Raw genomic sequence first — 20,736 nt, 5'->3', positions numbered from 1 at the left:
ATTTTCTTTCTTTCTGATTCACTCTTGATAGGTTGTGTATTTCTAGAAATGGCATTCATTTCTTCTAGATTATGTAAGTTGTTGACATATAATTGTTTAGAGTAGTCTCATAATTCTATGTATTTCTGTAGTATCAGTTATCTCCTCTTTCATTTCTAATTTTATTTTTTCTTTCTTTCCCTTAGTCTAGCTAAAGGTTTGTCAGTTTTGCTTATCTTTTCAAAGAACCAGCTCTTAGTTTTACTGATCCCATATATGCAGTTCTTTGAGATGTAAAGTTAGGTTGTTTTTTGAGATCTTTCTAATTTCTTAGTATGTGTGTTTATTGCTATGAATTTTTCTCTCAAAACTGCTTTTGCTGCACACCAGAATATTTGATGTGTTTTCATTTTCACTTATTTCAAGACCATTTTTTTCTTTTGATTTCCTCTTTGACTTAATGGTTTAGAAGAGTGTGATTTAGCTTCCACATATTTGTACATCCATCCTTTCACTTTCCTCTTATTTTTGATTTCTAGATTCTGACCACTGCTGTGATCAGAAAAGACAGTTGGTATGATTTTAAACTTACTAAATTTGCTAATATCAAATCTACTGTCTTAATTCCTATACTTCTCATACACAGTCCCTGAGAAGTCCTGGCTTTAATAATTAGAATCAATAATAAGAGTAGATATAAAGATAAAGGAACTATGGTGCGAGATATGGTGGGAGCTCAGATGCCAACAGACTCCTGTGAGTCTTATTCTTAGCTTTAAGATAAACATACAACTGCCCTGGAGGCTTTATTAACACCCTGAGGGAAAGAAAATTTTGCCAGCAGCGATTATTAAAAATTGGTCCTGACACAGACTCCTCACCTTGCCTTAAATCATAACAACATGGGTGCCTGGGTGGTTCAGTCAGTTAAATGTCTGCCTTCGTCTGAGGTCCTGGAATTGAGCCCCGCCTGGGGCTCCTTGCTCAGTGGGGAGTCTGCTTCTCCCTCTCCCCGGCCCCCGACTCTCTCTCTCAAATAAATAAATAAAATCTTTAAAAGAAACTCCACACGAATATAATCCCTCCGAACAGATTTAGAGTATACATTACCACATCTTCAAAGAAGAAAATAATATATTTTTCCCCTAAACTACAACTCTGTTATAGAACATTAGTTTTAAACCTTAACCAACATTGGAAAAAAAAAAAAAAAAAAAAAAAAAAACTTCAATCAGGATTGAAAGGACAGACATAGTGAAGGGCAAACACAATGGAGGTTTTTTGTTGGTTTTTTTTTTTAAAGATTTTATTTATTTACTCATGAGAGACATGGAGAAAGAGAGGAAGAGACACAGGCAGAGGGAGAAGCAGACTCTATGCAGGGAGCCTGACGTGGGACTCGATCCTACGACTCCAGGATCATGCCCTGGGCTGAAGGCAGGCCCTAAACCGCTGAGCCATCTAGGGATCCCCACAATGGAGAGGAGTTTGAAGAAAAACCAGAAAGAAGCCATGGAAAATGTTTCCAAAAGGGAAGAAGCAGTATGTGAAGTCAAATGCTAACAAAAGACCATGAAGGACATCAACAGTAAATTTTCCACTGAAGACAGTCAATGACCCTGGAAAGTGGAGTCAAAATCAGACTGAGATAGACTGAGGAGTTTGAAAACTGGAAATAAAATTGGAAAAAGAGAAAGAAATAGGACCTAAATAATAAAGACCGCAAACACTTATGTAGTACCACTAGGTGCCAGGAAATATTCTTAAGAGCATTAATATCATTAATTAATTATTAATATGCCAGGAAATATTAAGAGCATTAATATCATTAATTAATATAATTAATATCATACATTAATATCAACTAATGTAGTATGCACAAAATATTAGGTTTGTTTTTACTATCACCACTTTAAGATGGGAAAAGTATGGAGGTGTTTTTTTTTTTTTTTTAATTTATATTTTTATTTTTAAGGTATGGAGATTTTGGGCACCTGGGTGGCTCAGTGGTTGAGCATCTGCCTTTGGCTCAGGATGTGATCCCAGGTCCTGGGATCAAGTCCCACATCACACTCTCCAATGGGAGCCCGCTTCTCCTATGTCTCTGCCTCTCTCTCTGTGTATCTCATGAATAAATAAATAAAACCTTTTTTAAAAAATAAAGTATGGAGATTTTAATGTAAAAACAGAGCTGGAAAGTGGTAGAAAAAAATTAACATTTATTTTTTAATTTTTTAAGCAGAATTTCACATTTATGGAAAAGCTGAGAGAATAAAAAGAACTTTTGTACTCTTCACCCAGATTCCTCAAATGTCATCATTTTACTACACTTGCTTTTGGTGTTCTATATATGCACAGATATTTTGTTTCCTAAATTGATAAAAATTGAGGATTTATCCTTAAACATCAAAATACTTTATTGTAAACTTTGTAATAAAAGGAATGTTCTTACATTGCTACAGTAAAGTGATTTAAAAATTAGGAATTTTAAACACTGAAGCAATAAATACTATTACCTAATCTACAGATTTTGAGATTTTGCCAATTAGTCCTATCAAATCCCACCAAATCCATTACAGAAAAAGAAAACCCAAATTTATGTGTTGCATAGAGTTGTCATATCCTTTTAATCTCTTTTTTTCTTTGGCATTTTAAAGAGTACAAGCCAGTTATTTCACAGTATACCCTCACTTGGGTTTGTCTCATGTTTCATCTTGATTATATTTAAGCCATTCACTTTTGGCAAGAAGTCAACAGACCTGATCTATTCACTATATCATATCAGAAGGTATTTGATCCTATTGCTGGCAATGTAAACTATGTTCATTTGGTTCAGGTAGAATCTGCTAGGTTTCTCCATCGTAAATCAAAAGTCACTAATTTATGCTTTGTAATGTTATATACGTTGAAACTGTACAAATAACCTCTGGCTACTCAAACTTTCACCCCTACTTTTTAGCATTTGTTAATGATTCTTACCTCAATCATTATTGTGATGGTATGCAAATGGTAATATTCTAATTCCATCATTCCTTCTACATTTATTAGTTTTGCATTGTAAGAAAGAGCTTACCTTTCTCCCTTCATTCATTCATTCATTCATTCATTCCACTGTGGCCTCAAGAAATTCTTACCCTATTCATTAGGCCATAATCCTTTTACTACAATTTATTTTGTTTTCCAAATTGGCCACTGGGAGCCCCTTCAAGCTGGCTTTTGTGTCTTTCTGACACATCTCTATCATTCTGTGAACATTTCCTTGCTTTTTTAGCCCAACAAGATGTTGCAGTATCATCTTTTCCTTTCTTTGCCCTAGCTTTAAAATCAGCCATTTCTCTAAGTAGACCTGGTTCCTTTGAGGGGTGAATGCAATTTAAAAACCAAGGTCTACCAAAAAGAATGCAGTACTACATTTTAGAACATGCACAAACCTTGAAAACATGGTAAGTTAAAGAAGCCAGACAAAAAAGGCCACTTGACGTATGACTCTATTTATATGAAACATCCAGAATAAGCAAATCCATAAAGACAAAGTAGATTGATTAGTGGTTGTTAAGGGCTAGAGAAAGGGAAGGATCAGTTTGAGCCACAGGATTCTTTTACTGGAATGATAAAAATGTACAGGAATTACATAGTAGTGATGGTTACACAACTTTATGAATATACCAACAACTGTTAAATTATGTGAGTGAATTTTATGGTATAAAATTATATCTCAATTAAAAAAAAACAAGATCTAGGCAACTAGATGTGCTTATTTGTATTTGGTATTATTGCATGCAGGCCCTCTCCAAGAAATAGATGTTTGTATATATTGAGTAATATTTGCATTCATATGTGCACACTTAAATGTGTGTGGACACACATACATGCATTTATACACTCACACATATCTCGAATATAAAACCCATGAAGTTCACATTGATATCTCCATTTCCAATCTAACACTACAGCATTTATTGCATTTCAATTTGTAATTCCCTTCCACAACAGTGTAAAATCTTAGAACCATAATTTGAATCCAAACAGTTAAGCTCTTAGCCAGTAGACTTTAAGATGTCCACTTATTTTAACACTATTATTGACTAAAATCCAGTTAAATTTAGGAAAGACCTATTAATTGGTACTCACAGTTATGCTGTCCAAGAGTTTAGCCATATGTTTAATAATTTCACCATGTTGTGCAGGTTGCATTTGCAGTAATTTCTTAATAACAACCACACTTTCAGCAACAACTATTTCTGGAAAAGATAGAAATTATTCATATTAGATATGTTTAATGCAATTTAAATGCAAAATATTCTACATGTTTTAAATGACTAGGTGAGAACTATAACTACAAGTATATTTCCAAATGTTGGGGGTGAACATTTCTTAAGCAGAAGATTATACTTTAATTTCTAACTTCTGTTGTTACCTCCTAGTTTCTAATATCCCTTTCCAATGCCTGGATCCTTGAATCAGAAGAGCCAAGGGAGGGCGGATAGATTTTGCTGCTCACCAAACTAAAAAAAATTCCGTAAGTGGTATGTACAAAATACGAGTACTAAGGATCATCAGTTGTGTGAATCATTAATAGTAAGAAAGGTGGGATCCCTGGGTGGCGCAGCGGTTTGGCGCCTGCCTTTGGCCCAGGGCGTGATCCTGGAGACCCGGGATCGAATCCCACATCGGGCTCCCGGTGCATGGAGCCTGCTTCTCCCTCTGCCTGTGTCTCTGCCTCTCTTTCTCTCTGTGTGTGACTATCATAAATAAATAAATAAATTAAAAAAAAAATAGTAAGAAAGGTGTTACTATAGAAATAGCCTGACTTCAGAGCCAGAATTAGTACACTTATGTGCTGGATTCTCTCCATTTGCCTGGTGAATCCACTCTCTGACTTTCCTGACCCACTCTGTGCCCTTAGAGGTTGATCTCTGCAGATTGCATCAACCAAACTCCCTTGTCCCTAGCTTCCAGCTATGTTTAGCTAATAGGAAGCACCAGCAGATCAAAGGGCAGAAGGAGATTGCATTTACTATCCTGGATCTCTCTACTGCCAGGTCTACCTGGTAGTGTATGCATTCATCTATTGATAGTTTCAATTCTTCTGGAATGGCTCTCACCTGCTGAGTCTGGTAACTGCTCCCACTCCTCACACCTCACACCCCTTCCCTTCAATTCTAGATATGATAAAGGGGTTTCCCACTATCACTAGCCTGTTAGTCCCAGAGTTTTACATCATACCTTCTTGGTTTCTCTTGATCCTGCCCATACCTTATAAATAGTTCCTTTGTTAAATTCTCTTCAATCATCCTTTTTAAGTGTACCATCTGTTTCTTGCCAGGGCCTTAACTAATATAGTAATTGGTCCTAGGAGTGGCTCTAAGGAAGCAGATCCTGAAACTGGGATTCTGGGATTGAGTTATCACACTGAAGTTGCTAATCACTGGTCCAGAATTACATTTTTGGTGGCACCAGCAGAGAATTGTAATCCAGTTAGCCAGAGCACCTAAACTTATGTATGGAATGAATCTTATATAAACAATTATCAATGCTACTGATGTCAAATAAGTAAGTCAACAATGCCTTTATTATTTTGACATTTTTTTTTTATTAATAGGGCTTCATGGACATTAAGAGATTCCCCTGGCATATAACAAATAAACAAAGGTTTATTTTTAATATTATAATGGAAATACCATGATTTGTATTATTATTTTCTCTGAAATATATCTTCTTATCTAGCTCCCTTTAAGAATACATGTAAAATTTTTATGATTCTAATCATTAAACATACATTTTTTCAAACTGTACCTCTTTCTCCAGAAGGTTAAATGAAGGTTATACGGTTTAGTTTATGGTATGATAAATTTCTTTCTCTTCTATAGTAACATATAGTAGGTACCTTATCCTCATGATTTTAAAGATGAAGAGAGGAAATGCACTAGATTTACAGGACTTTGTCCAGAATTCAGAATGTACCATTCATCTCTAAACTCTAAGAGGTGCAACTATTACTTACACAAAGACCACCACTTTGACCTTTGATGAAAACAAAGATTAATATCCTGACTTTCTCAAACTTATACTTTAGTAAGAAAAATTAAAAGTAATGAATATGCAAAGTAGAATATGGTAAATATGATTTTAAGAAACCAGAGTATTTTTTATTTTTAAAACATATTATTGCAAAACTAGGCCAAGAAAAAAATACTGCATTACTTTTATTATACACGAGAGGTAGGATTAGCTATAGTTAAAATATATATTTAGCATCATTTATCCTTTAATGCTATATCCTTTCCTATTGTTCTTATAAATTACCACAAATGCAGTGGCTTCAAACAATACAAATTTAGCATCACACAGTTCTAGAGTCAAAAGTTAACAGTTTAACCTTTATGGGGCTAAAAGCAAGATATCAACATGACTACATCTCTACAGAGGTTCTAAGAGAAAATCCACTCTTTACCTTTTCCAGCTTCTACAGGCTGTCCATATTCCTCGGCTCAAGGCCCCATTCTGGCAATGGTATCGCTCCAAGCTCTGCTTCAGACATGACTTTCTTGACCTCCCTCCTTCCCTAAGGACCCTTCTGGTCTCCATCTCAAGAATCTTAATCATATCTGCAAAGTCCCTTCTGCCATGGAAGGTGGCATATTCATAGGTTCTGAACATAAGGACCTGGACATCTCTGGCAGGAGTCCTATTCGGCCTCACCCGTGTGCCTTCTCATCCCTTCACGTAATCCTACCCCTTTTCCTTTATGCTATTCCCTATTTTTCAGAGACCACAGGACTGTGGTGCTGCTCTACCAGAAGCAAAAAAATGATTCTGTATTCTGGACCTTTTCTGGCTTCTGCCTTGTCCTCATGGTCCTTACTCTAAGATGTATAGCCCAATTTTTAAAATTTAATTTCATTTTGGTACGAACACCTAACATGAGATCTACCCTCATAACAAAATGTAGTTACATTAATGTTGACTATAGGTATAATATTGTACAGCAAATCTCTAGAGCTTATTCAACTTGCTTAAATGAAACATTATGTTTTCTGTTTAGTAATTCCCTGGGTTCCCTTTTCCTCCACCACTGGCTACTTGCATTCCACTCTCTAAGTCTATGAATTTGACTATTTTAGGTTTCTCACACAAAGCGGAATCATTCAATATTTGGCTTTTTGTGGCAGGTTTATTTCACCTAGCATTGTCTTCAAGGTTACTACGGTCTACTATTATCCTCATTTTACAAATGAAGAATCTGAAGCACAGGGAGATTGAGTAATTTATTCAAGACAGCATTAACTTTCAAACACAGGTAGTGTAGTTCTGCATGTTAGCAGACAGCTCACAACAGAGTAAGTGGTCAATACACAGAACTATAATATACTTGTTTTATATTACTGTCTCCTTTCATTAGACTGTTAACTCTGTAAATGCAGGAACCTTTTATAGGCTGAATGAGTATCTTATTTAGCTATTCAACATATACTAATTACCCCCAATGTATTCCAGTTCTCAATAAATATTTATTGAATTATGTAAAACTAAATGAAACAACAACAAAAATAGTCCTCTGCCCCAATCCTTTTAGTTTACAATTGACGGTAAAGTTATTCAGACAAGCAAATTTTGCTAATAGGTTACCAGAAGTAAATTACCTTAGACAATTAAATTATCCTAAGCCAGATGAAATGCACATATGCAATTTCTCATAAAGGTCCTTGAGAAATTTGTCAAATTAATCTTAGATAGTGATACCAAACTATTTTAGGCAAGCTTCAAGTCTGCCTAGAAAAGTCCTCTCCGTGTCAAAGGAGAAGTCAGTTACATTAAAAACAAACAAACAAAAAACCCCCTACAGATCTAAAAAGAATGTGTTAAATATATGGAAAAAACAATGGAGTCTAACTGCTGTCCCTAAGGTTTGTTTTTTGTTTTTTGTTTTTTGTTTTTTTATTTATGATAGTCCCACAGAGAGAGAGAGAGAGGCAGAGAGACATAGGCAGAGGGAGAAGCAGGCTCCATGCACCGGGAGCCCGACGTGGGATTCGATCCCGGGTCTCCAGGATCGCGTCCTGGGCCAAAGGCAGGCGCTAAACCGCTGCGCCACCCAGGGTTCCCTCCCTAAGGTTTTAAGATACATTATCTGAACAGATGATGAGATATTTGTATTAATATCAAAAATCACAGATCCTTAGAACCTCAAAAGACTATATAGATTTTAAAGAAACTGAGACCTCATTCTTGACACCTATTCCTAAAAGCAGATCTTTTAATAGAAGAAAGGAGCTCTGTTGTCCGGATTGGTCATTTTAAAGTTAAAAATATTATTACTTTCTTTAATATTACTGATTTTAACATAAATATTCTCCTTATTTGTTTTACTACATTTTTTTTAAGATTTTATTTATTTGAGAGAGAACATGAGTGGGGGGAGAAGCAGAGGGACAAAGAAAAGCTGACAACCCACTGAGCAGGGAGCCCTCCATGGGGCTTGAGGGGCTCAATCCCAGGACCCCAGGATCATGACCTGAGCCGAAGGCAGATGCTTAACTGATTGAGCTACCCAGGCGCCCCTGTTTTACCACTTCTTTTTTTCTTTTAAAGATTTATTAATTTATGATAGACATAGAGAGGCAGAGAAACAGGAGGAGGGAGAAGCAGGCTCCACACAAGGAGCCCGATGTGGGACTCGATCCCGGGACTCCAGGATCGCGCCCTGGGCCAAAGGCAGGCGCTAAACCGCTGAGCCACCCAGGAATGCCCCCCTGTTTTACCACTTTTAATGAGGTTTTCGAACTACAAAAGTACAGCACATATGAAAAAGAATTAAGAACGAGACACTATAGGCTAATGATGATTATGCAACCAAAATATGGACAATTTAAGTTTCTAAAATATTCAAACTGCAGGGAAAAAGGCCATTGTTATAATGACAGTTTTGATTTACCAAAAACAAAATCCTAAACATCAAAATATCAGAGTTTAAATTAGTAAATCTTCCTACTTTTAACAGTGAATATAGATTATATTAGTCTCCCATAATCTAATTATAAAACAATCTACTCTTCCCTTCAAAGTACTACTAGGGTAGAATATTCATCTTTTAAATCAAAGTCAATAAAAAATACTTTCAAGAAATTTACAAAGCTGAAGTAGAGATAATTGCTTTAAAATCCACAACTTGAAAATTTCACATGAGAAAAAATGGTCAAAAACTAGAATTCAGAAACCTTAAATAATATACTTTGTATTTAAAAGAACCACTGAGTATACTAACTAGCTTGTAGTATTTTTCATATGCAACTAAATTTTAAAATAATTACCCTGGTAAATCCTGGTTCATAATCCCTAAGGTTCTGGAAATATTTTTCCAAGAAATGTCTCATATACAATCAAGAAGAAAGTTATTATTAAGATACAGGAAATAAAACAGGTTTTTCAACTCACATTTTAATGTGTGACACAGAAATAGAGACAAAAGGGAAGTAGATATAGGTAAAGTAGATGAGGTAAAATGAGAAGTAGATATAGGTAAAATGAATGCCATTTAGCATCCTAATCTTCTCTAGTTACATTTTATAGTAAACTTAAAAAAAAATCTATTTCCTTGAAATGTTTGTTGCAACTTATTTAGTTTTAATACTGAATGTAGAAAAATGTTCTACCCATCTTATTACCTTAAGTTTACATGGTTCAAGTTTATATTTTTATGTTCACAGTAAAAAATCACTCCTAATTGGGCAAAATTTTGTTTCGGTTTGTTTTCATTAGAAATGCTTATCACAATGGATGGTTTTCTAAAGAGATCTACATTTGAGAATTCATAATTAGGGATAACAGTTATTGTAGTGAAAAACAAAATAATATAAATGTAAAATGATCAATTTTCTTATGTTTCAACTTGCGCTATGTTGTATATGCCTAAATATGACATAATTATACTTAGTATTCCACAAATAACTTCAATGATTTTACACAGAAAATTGAGCTTTTCCTAAAAAATGTTTTAATCAAATATACAATTATAATAAAAATTCTATACATAAATTATTATAAAGGTGAAAGTTGACCAATATTTATCTTTCCCCAAATGGCTTTACTTGCTCTAAAGCCATACCACAGAAATAACTGACATTTTACCACAGAACAGTATGACATCTAGATTATACATTTCACTGGTTATCACCTACCCAGTTTTACAAAATGTTTACGTGTTGTTTGGCTTAAAAACACGAAGTTGTTTCAAACGGATGATTTTTAAATTAAGTTTCATATTGAATATAAAATCATTAGATGAGTTTCTGGAAAAAAACCTTTGAAGGTACATAATAAACATTCTTTTTTGATCTAGCCACTTCTCCATGTTATATGCCTTTTAGCCATTTGCCTGCTTTTAGCACCCTCTGCAGGTGAACCAATATAAATACATGACTACATGTCATTAAAAGCAGCAAAATAGAACCTTTGTAGAAAGGGTATAATGAAGGTGACTGAAATGTAAAGAAATAAACAAGTTATAATTTCTTAGTCCTATTTAGGAAAAATACTCTAAGTTTATTATCTGATTTACTAAAACAAGACAAAAGTGTGCGTGTATGTCTTTGTATTTCAAAGATCAAATGCTACTCTCATCATGACCATGCTACTGACATACAGGAAACACTAAAATGCAATGTTGAAAACGTTACAATTTGAAGATCATGCCAAGAATATCCAAATGATAAATTACTTGCAAATAAAATTAAATCGTCAACTTACCATCTCTGTTGGATAAGAGACATACCAGGCCACTGAGGCATGTGTCAGTGACTTCTGAGATGTTGGTTGCACATCTGCCTATCGTTTGAATAGTGGCTGCTGCAAACTGTTTATCCTGGCTTTTCACATAGGTCTAAAAAATACCATTTCAATTAGTTTATACTTTGGTAATATCAAGTAAACAAAAAGATATTAAGCTTTGTAAAAAAAACAAATTTTATAATATGAATATTCTCATTTATATGCACAACAGGTCCAAATGATGACTTAGCTTAATTTAATTTTGTTTTTTTACTTAAAGAATGTGCCTATAGAAGAGGCACATTTTCAAGCCAGGTTCATTCACCTGTGGCCACAGAGGCTTGTGACTCCAAAACAGATAGTAGGGAGCAGTCACCCAAAGACAGCAATTAGTTTAAGTGCAAGGTTGAAAGAGATGATGAGAACTCTCTCTTTGGAGGTTTCAGTTCATTTAACCAGCAGCATCTGTGAATCTATGAAAAAAAGGGTTGCTTTTTCAGAGACACTAAATCTAAAGTTAGGAGAAGAGGAAATGGACAAAAATACTATGACAAACATTTTCAAAATGGTATCTGAATGGTAGTAAAACTGTAATAGCTACAATAAGCAGTATTCCAATAGACTTTTAAAATACTCAGTTTGTAACAAAATACCAGACTTTTGAAATAGATTTTCTTTAAAAGAATGTTTTAAAAACATATTGTAAACTATGTATTTATATAAACTTAAAAAGAAATCACTGACTTAATAACAGGAAGTTAAAAGATCTTCACAAAATTTACTATAGCTGTAAAGAATTTCACTTTGATTATAACTTTCCTAATTTATTTTTTTAAGATTTTATTTATTTATTCATGACAGACAGAGAGAGAGAGAGAGAGAGGGGGGAGAGAAAGGCAGAGGCACAGGCAGAGGGAGAAGCAGGCTCCATGGAGGGAACCCGACGTGGGACTTGATCCCGGATCTCCAGGATCACACCCCGGGCTGAAGGCAGAGCTAAACTGCTGGGCCACCGGGCTGCCCTAACTTTCCTAATTTAAAAAGAGCTTTTATTGTTTATAGAAATGAACATGCTTTATGTGTATAAAATATAACATATTTATATATTACAATGTATGTAAACAAAATTTAAAATCCCATTTTCAACTGAATTTTTATTTATTTATTTTTTAGAAATAAGCTTTCCTCTCCATGTGCAGCTCAGTCTCAATCTGAAATCAAGCATCACATGCTTTATTGACTAAGCCAACCAGGCAACCCTCAACTGAAATTTTTTAAAAAAAGATTCCGAACCTCAAATGAGAAGTACGTAATGTAAAATGAACACTATGGTTACTTAACATACCAAAGAGGATGTATATTTAAATGGTGCCAAAATGACAAATGGAAGAGGAAATCTAAGAACATCTAAAACCATATGGATTTTGTTTGTGAAAGCAGTACCAAGAATAGGATTAAATACTGAAGAAAAAAATTAAATTCTCTTAGTTCCATGTAGGAAAGATCGATTGTATTTAAACCACTTTCTAGCTGATGACCTAATTTCCTCAATTAAAAAATATATGTCTTGGGACACCTGGGTGGCTCAGCGGTTGGGCAGCTGCCTTCAGCTCAGGTCGTGATCCCGGGATCTGGGATTAAGTCCAACATCAGGCTCCTGATAAGAGCCTGCTTCTCCCTCTGCATATGTTTCTAACTCTCTCTCTCTCATGAAAAAATAAATAAATCTTAAAAAAAAAAACATAAAAACTATATGTCTTTAGAAAAATTCTGTTTTACTCAAAAAGTTTTAAGTAAGCTGGTCATACCTATAAACATAACCCATAAACCACACAAATAAGGCACAAATGCTGACAGTGATAAAAGTAGATACATAAAAAAAGAATATATTAGAAAGTCTAACTAAATGATGGACTTTATTAAAAATCCTAATATTAGATGAAGTGGCTAGACACCAATATTTTGAAATAGGTCCAGTGTGTCACCTCTGTACAACTAAACAATGCTATAAAATTGCCTGAGATGCACCACCTACATCCCCAGTAAACTTAACATAGCAGGAAGCTGATAGCAAAAGGACACCCAAACAGTTTACATACAATAAGAAAAGAGACAAATGGAAAGACTAAGACAAAAATAAAAAACTTAAAAAAAAAAGGCAAATTTATAAAAATGAAATAGAAATCAAACCCAATTAATGTTCTCTAGGTATGTATTACTTGAGATACTGTATTTTCTGGCATATATAAATAAAAGATGACTGGGTATCCAAAACATTCTAATTTATTTTTTAAAAATTTTTTATTTGCGGGGGAGGAGCAAAGGGAGAAGGAAAGAGAATCTTTTTTTTTTTTTCTTTTAATTTTATTTATTTATTTATTCATGACAGAGAGAGAGAAGAGGCAAGACACAGGCAGAGGGAGAAGCAGGCTCCATACAGGGAGCCTGACGCGGGACTCGATCCCAGGTCTCCAGGATCACACCTCGGGCTGCAGGCGGCACTAAACCACTGCGCCACCGGGGCTGCCCAGGAAAGAGAATCTTAAGCAGGCTCCACACCCAATACAGAACCCAACTTGGGGCTCAATCTCACAACCCTGAGATCATGACCTTAGCTGAAATCAAGAGCTGCATGTTTAACCAACTAAGTCACCCAGGCATCCTAAAACATCCTAAGTTTATAAGGAATACTTCTAGAAAAATATATAGCATAAAAGTACAGTAATCCAGTTATAAAATTATAAATTATAGGCATGCTATAATATTCTACTACTCCTGTTATAAGTATAAGGTCCCCCAGGTAAAAAAAATACAATATTTATGTAGCTAAAAGGAAATTTAATATAGGTATATAGGAGGATAATGGCAACAAAATAAAAATCCACAGAAGTGGAGAGTTAACAAAAACTGATTTGTGTGTAGCATGTGGTATATTTTTACTAAGAAAACTGCTGATGAGATACACAATTCGTAATATTAGGTTTTCTATTGCTATTGTTTTTTTTTTTTAATTTTTATTTATTTATGATAGTCACACAGAGATAGAGAGAGAGAGAGAGAGGCAGAGACAGGCAGAGGGAGAAGCAGGCTCCATGCACCGGGAGCCCGACGTGGGATTCGATCCCGGGTCTCCAGGATCGCGCCTTGGGCCAAAGGCAGGCGCTAAACCGCTGCGCCACCCAGGGATCCCTCTATTGCTATTGTTAACCACTAAGTGTCCAGAGCTGACCCCTCCATCTTAAAGGGCATATACCCATGAGGTAATTGTTGAATAATACTTTTTTTTTTTAATAATACTTTTTAAAGGGTGCATAGCTGGGAGACATCCCATCCATAGCATTAATGGTTTTAAAAAGTACAAAACAAAAACAATGATAAAAAAACATCATGACAGGAGCAATTTGGACACTATCTAAAAGAGTGATAGGTCAATTAAACAGGACAACCAGATAAGAAGTGAAACCATTTTCAGAATGCAGAATATGGAATGGACTAGTGATAATGACAGCACAGAGATATGGAATCCTTCCCAATAACATAATTTAAAGATAAAAAAGTATAGTTATAAACTACTCCTTCAAATTCTATGAAAACATGAAAGGGACTACTATTTCATTTCCCTTAAAATTTAAATTTGTAGTTAATGTTTATGTGTAGAAATTTATAAATTTCTTTTCTCGATCTTGTCCCAAATCACTGTTTTATTTAACACAATTGCCTACTTGTGAATTGAGAAAGATGTATAGTTCACTGTACACTAAACAAATGTTTTAGAAGTTATTTTATAATTAGCACTGTATACAAACCTGAAATTCTCGAAGCAGAGTTGATATGTTGGCTTCATTTGCCAAGTTTGTCAAAATTTCAAGCTACAGTAGAAAAAAAGAGATAGTAACATTGTAAAACACAAATAAAAAGGATTAGTTTAATAAAGACCAGGCATTTCACAGAAAGGTAATTTTTGTTTTTATTTTTATTTATTTATTTGACAGAGAGAACAAGACTGAAAGAGAGAACAAGCAGGGGGAGCAGCAGAGGGAGAGGGAGAATCAGATTCTCCACTGAGCAGGGAGGCCAATGCAGGGCTGGATCCCAGGATCCCAGGATCATTACCCGAGCTGTCGGCAGACATTTAACCAACTGAGCCACCCAGGTGCCAGCCAACCTGCAATCGACCAATCGATCAATCTATTAATTTAATTTGATAGAGAATTTTTGTTTTTAAAAGAGGTCACATTGTTACAAATGTTGTGAGGCATTATACCCTTCTGGTAAAGTTTGTCTTCCTACATTTCCAAATAGAGAACAGGTAATTATGTAATGCTTAAAAACAATTAGGAAAAAGAGAATCCTACATCTTCCCTGTTTGTCCCAACTTTACAATTTATATCTAATTAAACAATTTAAGGTTGTTTGGCACTTTTATTCCTTTACTAACAAAGTTAGAAAACAACTTGCCCACCATGTAATACCTGTTTTCCAAATACCAATTAATTCTTTTGACTGATTTGTTCTCATTCATCCTACCATTCCAAACACTTGGACATTTTAATTTCTTCTTTTGGATTCACAGTTACAAGAATATGCAACTGAAAGTCTATCTCTTGGACTCCTGGGGCTCAATGGTTGGCTGAACACCTGCCTTTGGGTCAGGGTGTGATTTGGGGTTCCAGGATCGAGTCCCACACTGGGCTCCCCATAGGGAGCCAGCTTCTCCCTCTGCCTCTGTCTCTGCCTCTTTCTGTGTCTCTCTCATGAATAAACAAACAAAAATAAAATAAAATAAAAGACTATCTCCAATAGGCTGACTTAAAAAGTTTCATTTCTTTCTTGTAAAAAATATTCAAATAAAAAAAAATTCAAATAATCTGAAGGAAAGCAAGAAAAAGGAAAAAAGGAACAGAGAACAGATGGGACAAATAGAAAACAAAACATAAGATGTATGTGTGTGTGTATGTATACAGTCATATTAGTAATTACATTAAAAATAAATGGTCTAAACACTCCAATTAAAAGGGATAAATTGTAGAAGTTCTTTATATATTTTGAGTACTAGTCATTTTTTAGATATATGTACTGGGAATGTTTTTTCTCAGATTATAGCTACACTTTGCATTTTATTTTGAAGAAAACATTTTCATTGTTTGTACATTTTTTTTTAAAACAATCTTAAATATATAGAAAGGGTAAAAAAAAACTATTTTGATCTGAATCATTTGAGAGTTGCCAATGTGACACCACATCATCCCCAAATGCTTTTGTGTATATTCCCTACAGCAAGGACATTGTCCTATAGAACACAACAGAACCAAGAAAAACAAGAAATTAACACTGATACATACATGCATGCAGTCATCACTCCCATTTAAGTTTCACTAATTATCTCAATCATATATAATAAAGGGATCTAGTTCATTATCACACATTATGTTCAGTTTTATCTTTAGTCTCCTTCTGTCTGAAAGTTTCTCAACCTTTCTTTTACAAGCTTGACATTTTTGATAACTGCAAACCAATTATTTTCCAAAATATCCTACAATGTGGAGATATATTCTATTTTCTTAGGATTACACGCAGTTTCCATGTGAATAACCAATCATTCCAGTATTCTTCATATACATGGATCTGTTTCCATGCTTTCTATTCTATACTATTTATTTTTCTAAGTATCATATTAATTTTCACATCTTTATATCTCTAACTACGTTCTATAATGTAGTTATTACTCTCTGAACACTCTTTCATAATCTGTTAGCATTAACTATTTCTTTCTCCTATTCCCAAATCCACAACCTCCTATTCAATCTACCAACCAAAACAAAAAAGTTCACAAAAATATTTTTTAAGATCCACTCAAGCATCATCCTTCCACAAGTCTTACATAAATCCTAAAGAATTAACCCCCTCTTTCTGTTCTGCCCAGTACTCAACTCAAATCTCTATATCACTTAACAATACATAGTACTAAAATTATCTATTTACACGTCTGTCTCCTTCAGTATACAATGGGTTATTCAAGGTTCAGGGATTATGTATAAGCTTTGTATTATTAGGATGCACCATAGTAACTGGATATAATAATAAAGTTTAGAAAGTATAAGGAAAATCCCTAAATGTGTTTTTTAAAAAGTAGGTGTCCATTTTGCAGATGCTAGAAGCTTTAGCAGTATCCTCAAAGTAAAGATGTACTAAAGGTACCAGAAAAATAAAAGCATGCATACCTTCAGTATTTTGATCATAGTTGGATCAGTTGACCTAACATAGAAACTCTTCAGATAAGGTTCAAACATACCCTAGATTATAAAAATAAATATATAAATACATTTATGGTACTAATACATTCATTTCTCTCTTGAATTATATGTTCACAATGTACATACCTTTCTCTGAATTGACATAGTTGCTATATTCTGTAGGACAATATACTGCACCTCCCTAAAAATTAAAGGAGATTTTTCATTGGATATGTTTTCCAATTAAGTGCCCTTATGTAAACAGTATATTAAACAACCAAAGAAATCAGCAATAAGTTTTATATTGAATTCAAATATAATATTAAAAAGTTTCAGGTAAATCTTAGATATTTAAAAAATAAATAAATCTTAGATATTTATGTCTTCTTTTTAAGCACACTTTTCCTATAAACTACTAATAAGATTTGATTCATCATGAGGAAAAGTTAAAATCTCTTTTACAATTCTGTGTTCCTAAGATGTAAAAGCCTATACTATAGCTGCTCTGAACATACTCAAGGAAGTATTCTTAGGGCTAATGGAATAAACATGACCATACAATTAATATAAACTCTTAATTAGATGCTCATTGTGTCAGTTCTGGCCACTGTGATAAAAAAGATTAAAAAAAAAAGTCCTGTTATTTTATGTCCAAATATATTAAGAAATGAAGGTAGAACTGGGTCTAGTATAAAGCTTTATGTGAAACATACATTTCAGATCCTTCTGATAACTTTTGAACTAGCTACAGAAAAGAAAAATTACTGAACTGATAAAAAGGAAAAGAATATGTATAAAGACATAGGAAAGAATAGGAACACAAAGGATCTCATAATGACAAAAGTCAGTCTAGAGCTAAGCAGTTAGTGGTGCTATAAAGACAAAAAGAAACATGCATCTTCCCCCTCCCAACTCTATTAGCAAAAGTAAGCACTCAATGAAAGAAATTTTATATTTAAAGTAACTAATTACAACAAAATACTCAGGGTAAGCTAAAGAACTGAAACTATGTTATAATTTTTAAAACACGGAAAACAAAACAACCTCAAAAATCTGATCTTAAACTTTGCCAAAATATTCTCAATCCCTTTGGGCTTGAGTTTAAAAGAAATTTTATACTTAATCATGAACTTAGAGATAAATAGTATAAAAGGCTTTTATGATGATCCCTTAAGTATGAAACCTTATAGACAGAATACAGAATCATGTAATAAATGTCTGAAAGACGGATTACATTTGTTCAAACATTACTTTTAAAGGAATACAAAAGGAAAAACAAAATCAAGTCCTACCTATTACTACGAAGTAAACGCACTAGTGATTTAGAAATAATGCCAACTTCAGATTTTGGTGATATGTGCCAATACAGCTGTGCAACTGCCATAACCACCTAAAAGGTAAAGCAAAAAAACAGTAAGAACTATGAACATGGGAGCACTCTACAATTTCAAAGTACATTCCTCTTACATATATTGTTTTATTAACTCCTATAAAATTCCTGTGAAGTAAGATGAATATGTTGCTACCCTTCCAAGCAGGCTGAACAGTGTCCTCCCAAGAATTCATGTCTACCCTCAGAACGTGACCTTACTTGGAGATAAGAGTCTTTGCAGATATTACTAAGGTAAAGATGGAGATGAGATCACACTGGATTAGGGTAGGCCCTAAATCCAAGGAGTGTCCTTATAAAAGACAGAAAAGAACACACAGAGACATGAAGAGAAAATGTAAAGGTGGAGGCAGTGACTGGAGTGATGAATCTGTAAGCCAATGAATGCAGAACTGCTGGCAACCACTATAAATTAGCAAAAAGTAGTTGCTTCCTTAAAGCCACCAGAAGTAATCAACCCTTTGATGCCTTGATTTTGGACTTTCAGCTTCCTACAAAGTATGAAAATAAATTTCTGCTGTTTTAATTCACCTGATCTGTGGTAATTTGTTATGACAGCCCCAGGAAACTAACACATCCTCAAAAAAAAGAAAGTAAGTGTTATCAGAAAAAGGATGTTAAATGAACTACACAAACTCTATCAGCCAGTATATAGCAAAGCTTTACATAGCACTCCAAATCCCAAACTCTTAATAGTGTTGCTGTTGCTTTGAGATTGGGAATATTTTAAAAGTTATAAGCATATCTTTCCAACTGAAGCCCAGAAGTAACAAGTAAGCTGAAAATTTAAAAAATTGGTACATTAAAATTATAATTAAATGACCTCTGTTAAAACAATCCCTCTAAAATAGCAGCATTTGAAATAATCTTTTTTTCCAAAATGCAGAACTTTAAAACTAGTCTTTTCTTCAAAACCATTGTAAGAGTGATAAGAACTTCTGTCATAAAATTTAAGAGTACTGTTTCCTCGACACACCTCTATACTTAGATTCAAAGATCAAAAGACCAAACTGAAACATTATCCAATTCAACCTGTGACAAATGCAGAGATAGAGCTACACTAGCTAGTTCTATCATCTTGACTTTAGTTCAGAAAATATATTAATATTACCTTCTGCTGGTTCTATAAAGTTCTAACAAATATAGGTGGGAGTTTTACATATGCTTAAAGAGTATGCAATACCTGAGGGTGCCTGAGATAAAAGGAGTTCCTTCCAAAACTAACAAACATTAAAAAAAAAATTTTTTTCTATATATTTAAGAAACTTAGGGATCCCTGGGTGGCGCAGCGGTTTGGCGCCTGCCTTTGGCCGGGATCAAATCCCACGTCGGGCTCCCGGTGCATGGAGCCTGCTTCTCCCTCTGCCTGTGTCTCTGCTTCTCTCTCTCTCTCTGTGACTATCATAAATAAATAAAAATTAAAAAAAAAAAAAGAAACTTAAAAAAAAATACAGTTCACAGAGTCCTAAATTTACTATTCTTGGCACTTTGCTGCACTATTTTTTACAAGGATGATTTATAGCTTTCAGATACTACTTGAGAATTAGAGGAATGTAAGGATATTTTATTTAACTGTGATCCACAAATACACAGTAATTACAGAACAAAATCTCTTGAATTTAAAATCTTATAAAATAAGGGTGCCTGGGTGACTCTACCTGCCTTCAGCTCAGGTCATGATTCTGGGGTCCTGGGATTGAGCCCCACATTGGGCTCCCTGCTCAGCAGGAAGTCTGCTTTTCCCTCTACCACCACCTCCACTCTCCCCCCCCCCGCCATGCTCGCTCACTCTCTCTCTCTCTCTCTCTCTCTCTCGCTTGCTTTCTCTCAAGTAAAATTTTTTTAAATGAAAGCTGAAACTTAACCATAATGTATTTTAAAGAAATTAAACCTTTTTCTATTAAAAATAGTCCAGTGCTACTGGCAAAGAGGTAAACTGTACTTTCTATTTGTCACTTTTTAAGATTCTAGATGGCTCTCAGTATGTTATCTCTTCTAATAGATTAATTAGGGCACTCCTTCAAACCCACAGGAGGTACATACTTTCCTTTTTCCTTAGTATTTACAAATCTAAAAGTTTAAAGTTTTTTGAAAAACTGGAATTTGAGGGCAGCTCCAGTGGCTTAGCGATTTAGTGCTGCCTCTGGCCCAGGGTGTGATCCTGAAGACCCGGAATTGAGTCCCACGTAGGGCTCTCTGCATGGGGCCTGCTTCTCCCTCTGCCTGTCTCTCTCTCTCTCTCTCTCTCTCTCTCTCTAATAAATAAAAATCTTTTAAAAAATAATAATAAAAAAATAACTAGAATTTGAAATTTATAGTCTAATCTGTAAAAGCCAAAAGCTCCCATATCATCAAAGTCCAAAATGA

At 34.4% G+C, this 20,736-nt stretch overlaps 1 protein-coding gene across 1 annotated transcript in view; it reads right to left on the bottom strand.

Annotated features, from left to right (window-relative positions):
* AP3B1 (adaptor related protein complex 3 subunit beta 1) overlaps nt 1-20,736 on the bottom strand; it is a 266,465-nt gene that overhangs the window by 130,408 nt on the left and 115,321 nt on the right. The window contains 6 exon segments of the mRNA NM_001002974.2: nt 4,111-4,220; nt 10,726-10,858; nt 14,553-14,615; nt 16,968-17,039; nt 17,127-17,181; nt 18,272-18,369. Coding sequence (NP_001002974.1) covers nt 4,111-4,220; nt 10,726-10,858; nt 14,553-14,615; nt 16,968-17,039; nt 17,127-17,181; nt 18,272-18,369 — 531 coding nt within the window.

Source organism: Canis lupus, chromosome 3, assembly GCF_011100685.1.
Source record: "Canis lupus familiaris isolate Mischka breed German Shepherd chromosome 3, alternate assembly UU_Cfam_GSD_1.0, whole genome shotgun sequence".
Classification (NCBI taxonomy): domain Eukaryota; kingdom Metazoa; phylum Chordata; class Mammalia; order Carnivora; family Canidae; genus Canis; species Canis lupus.
The sequence above is the reverse complement of the archived record's forward strand: the minus strand, read 5'-3'. Positions and strand labels throughout refer to the sequence as shown.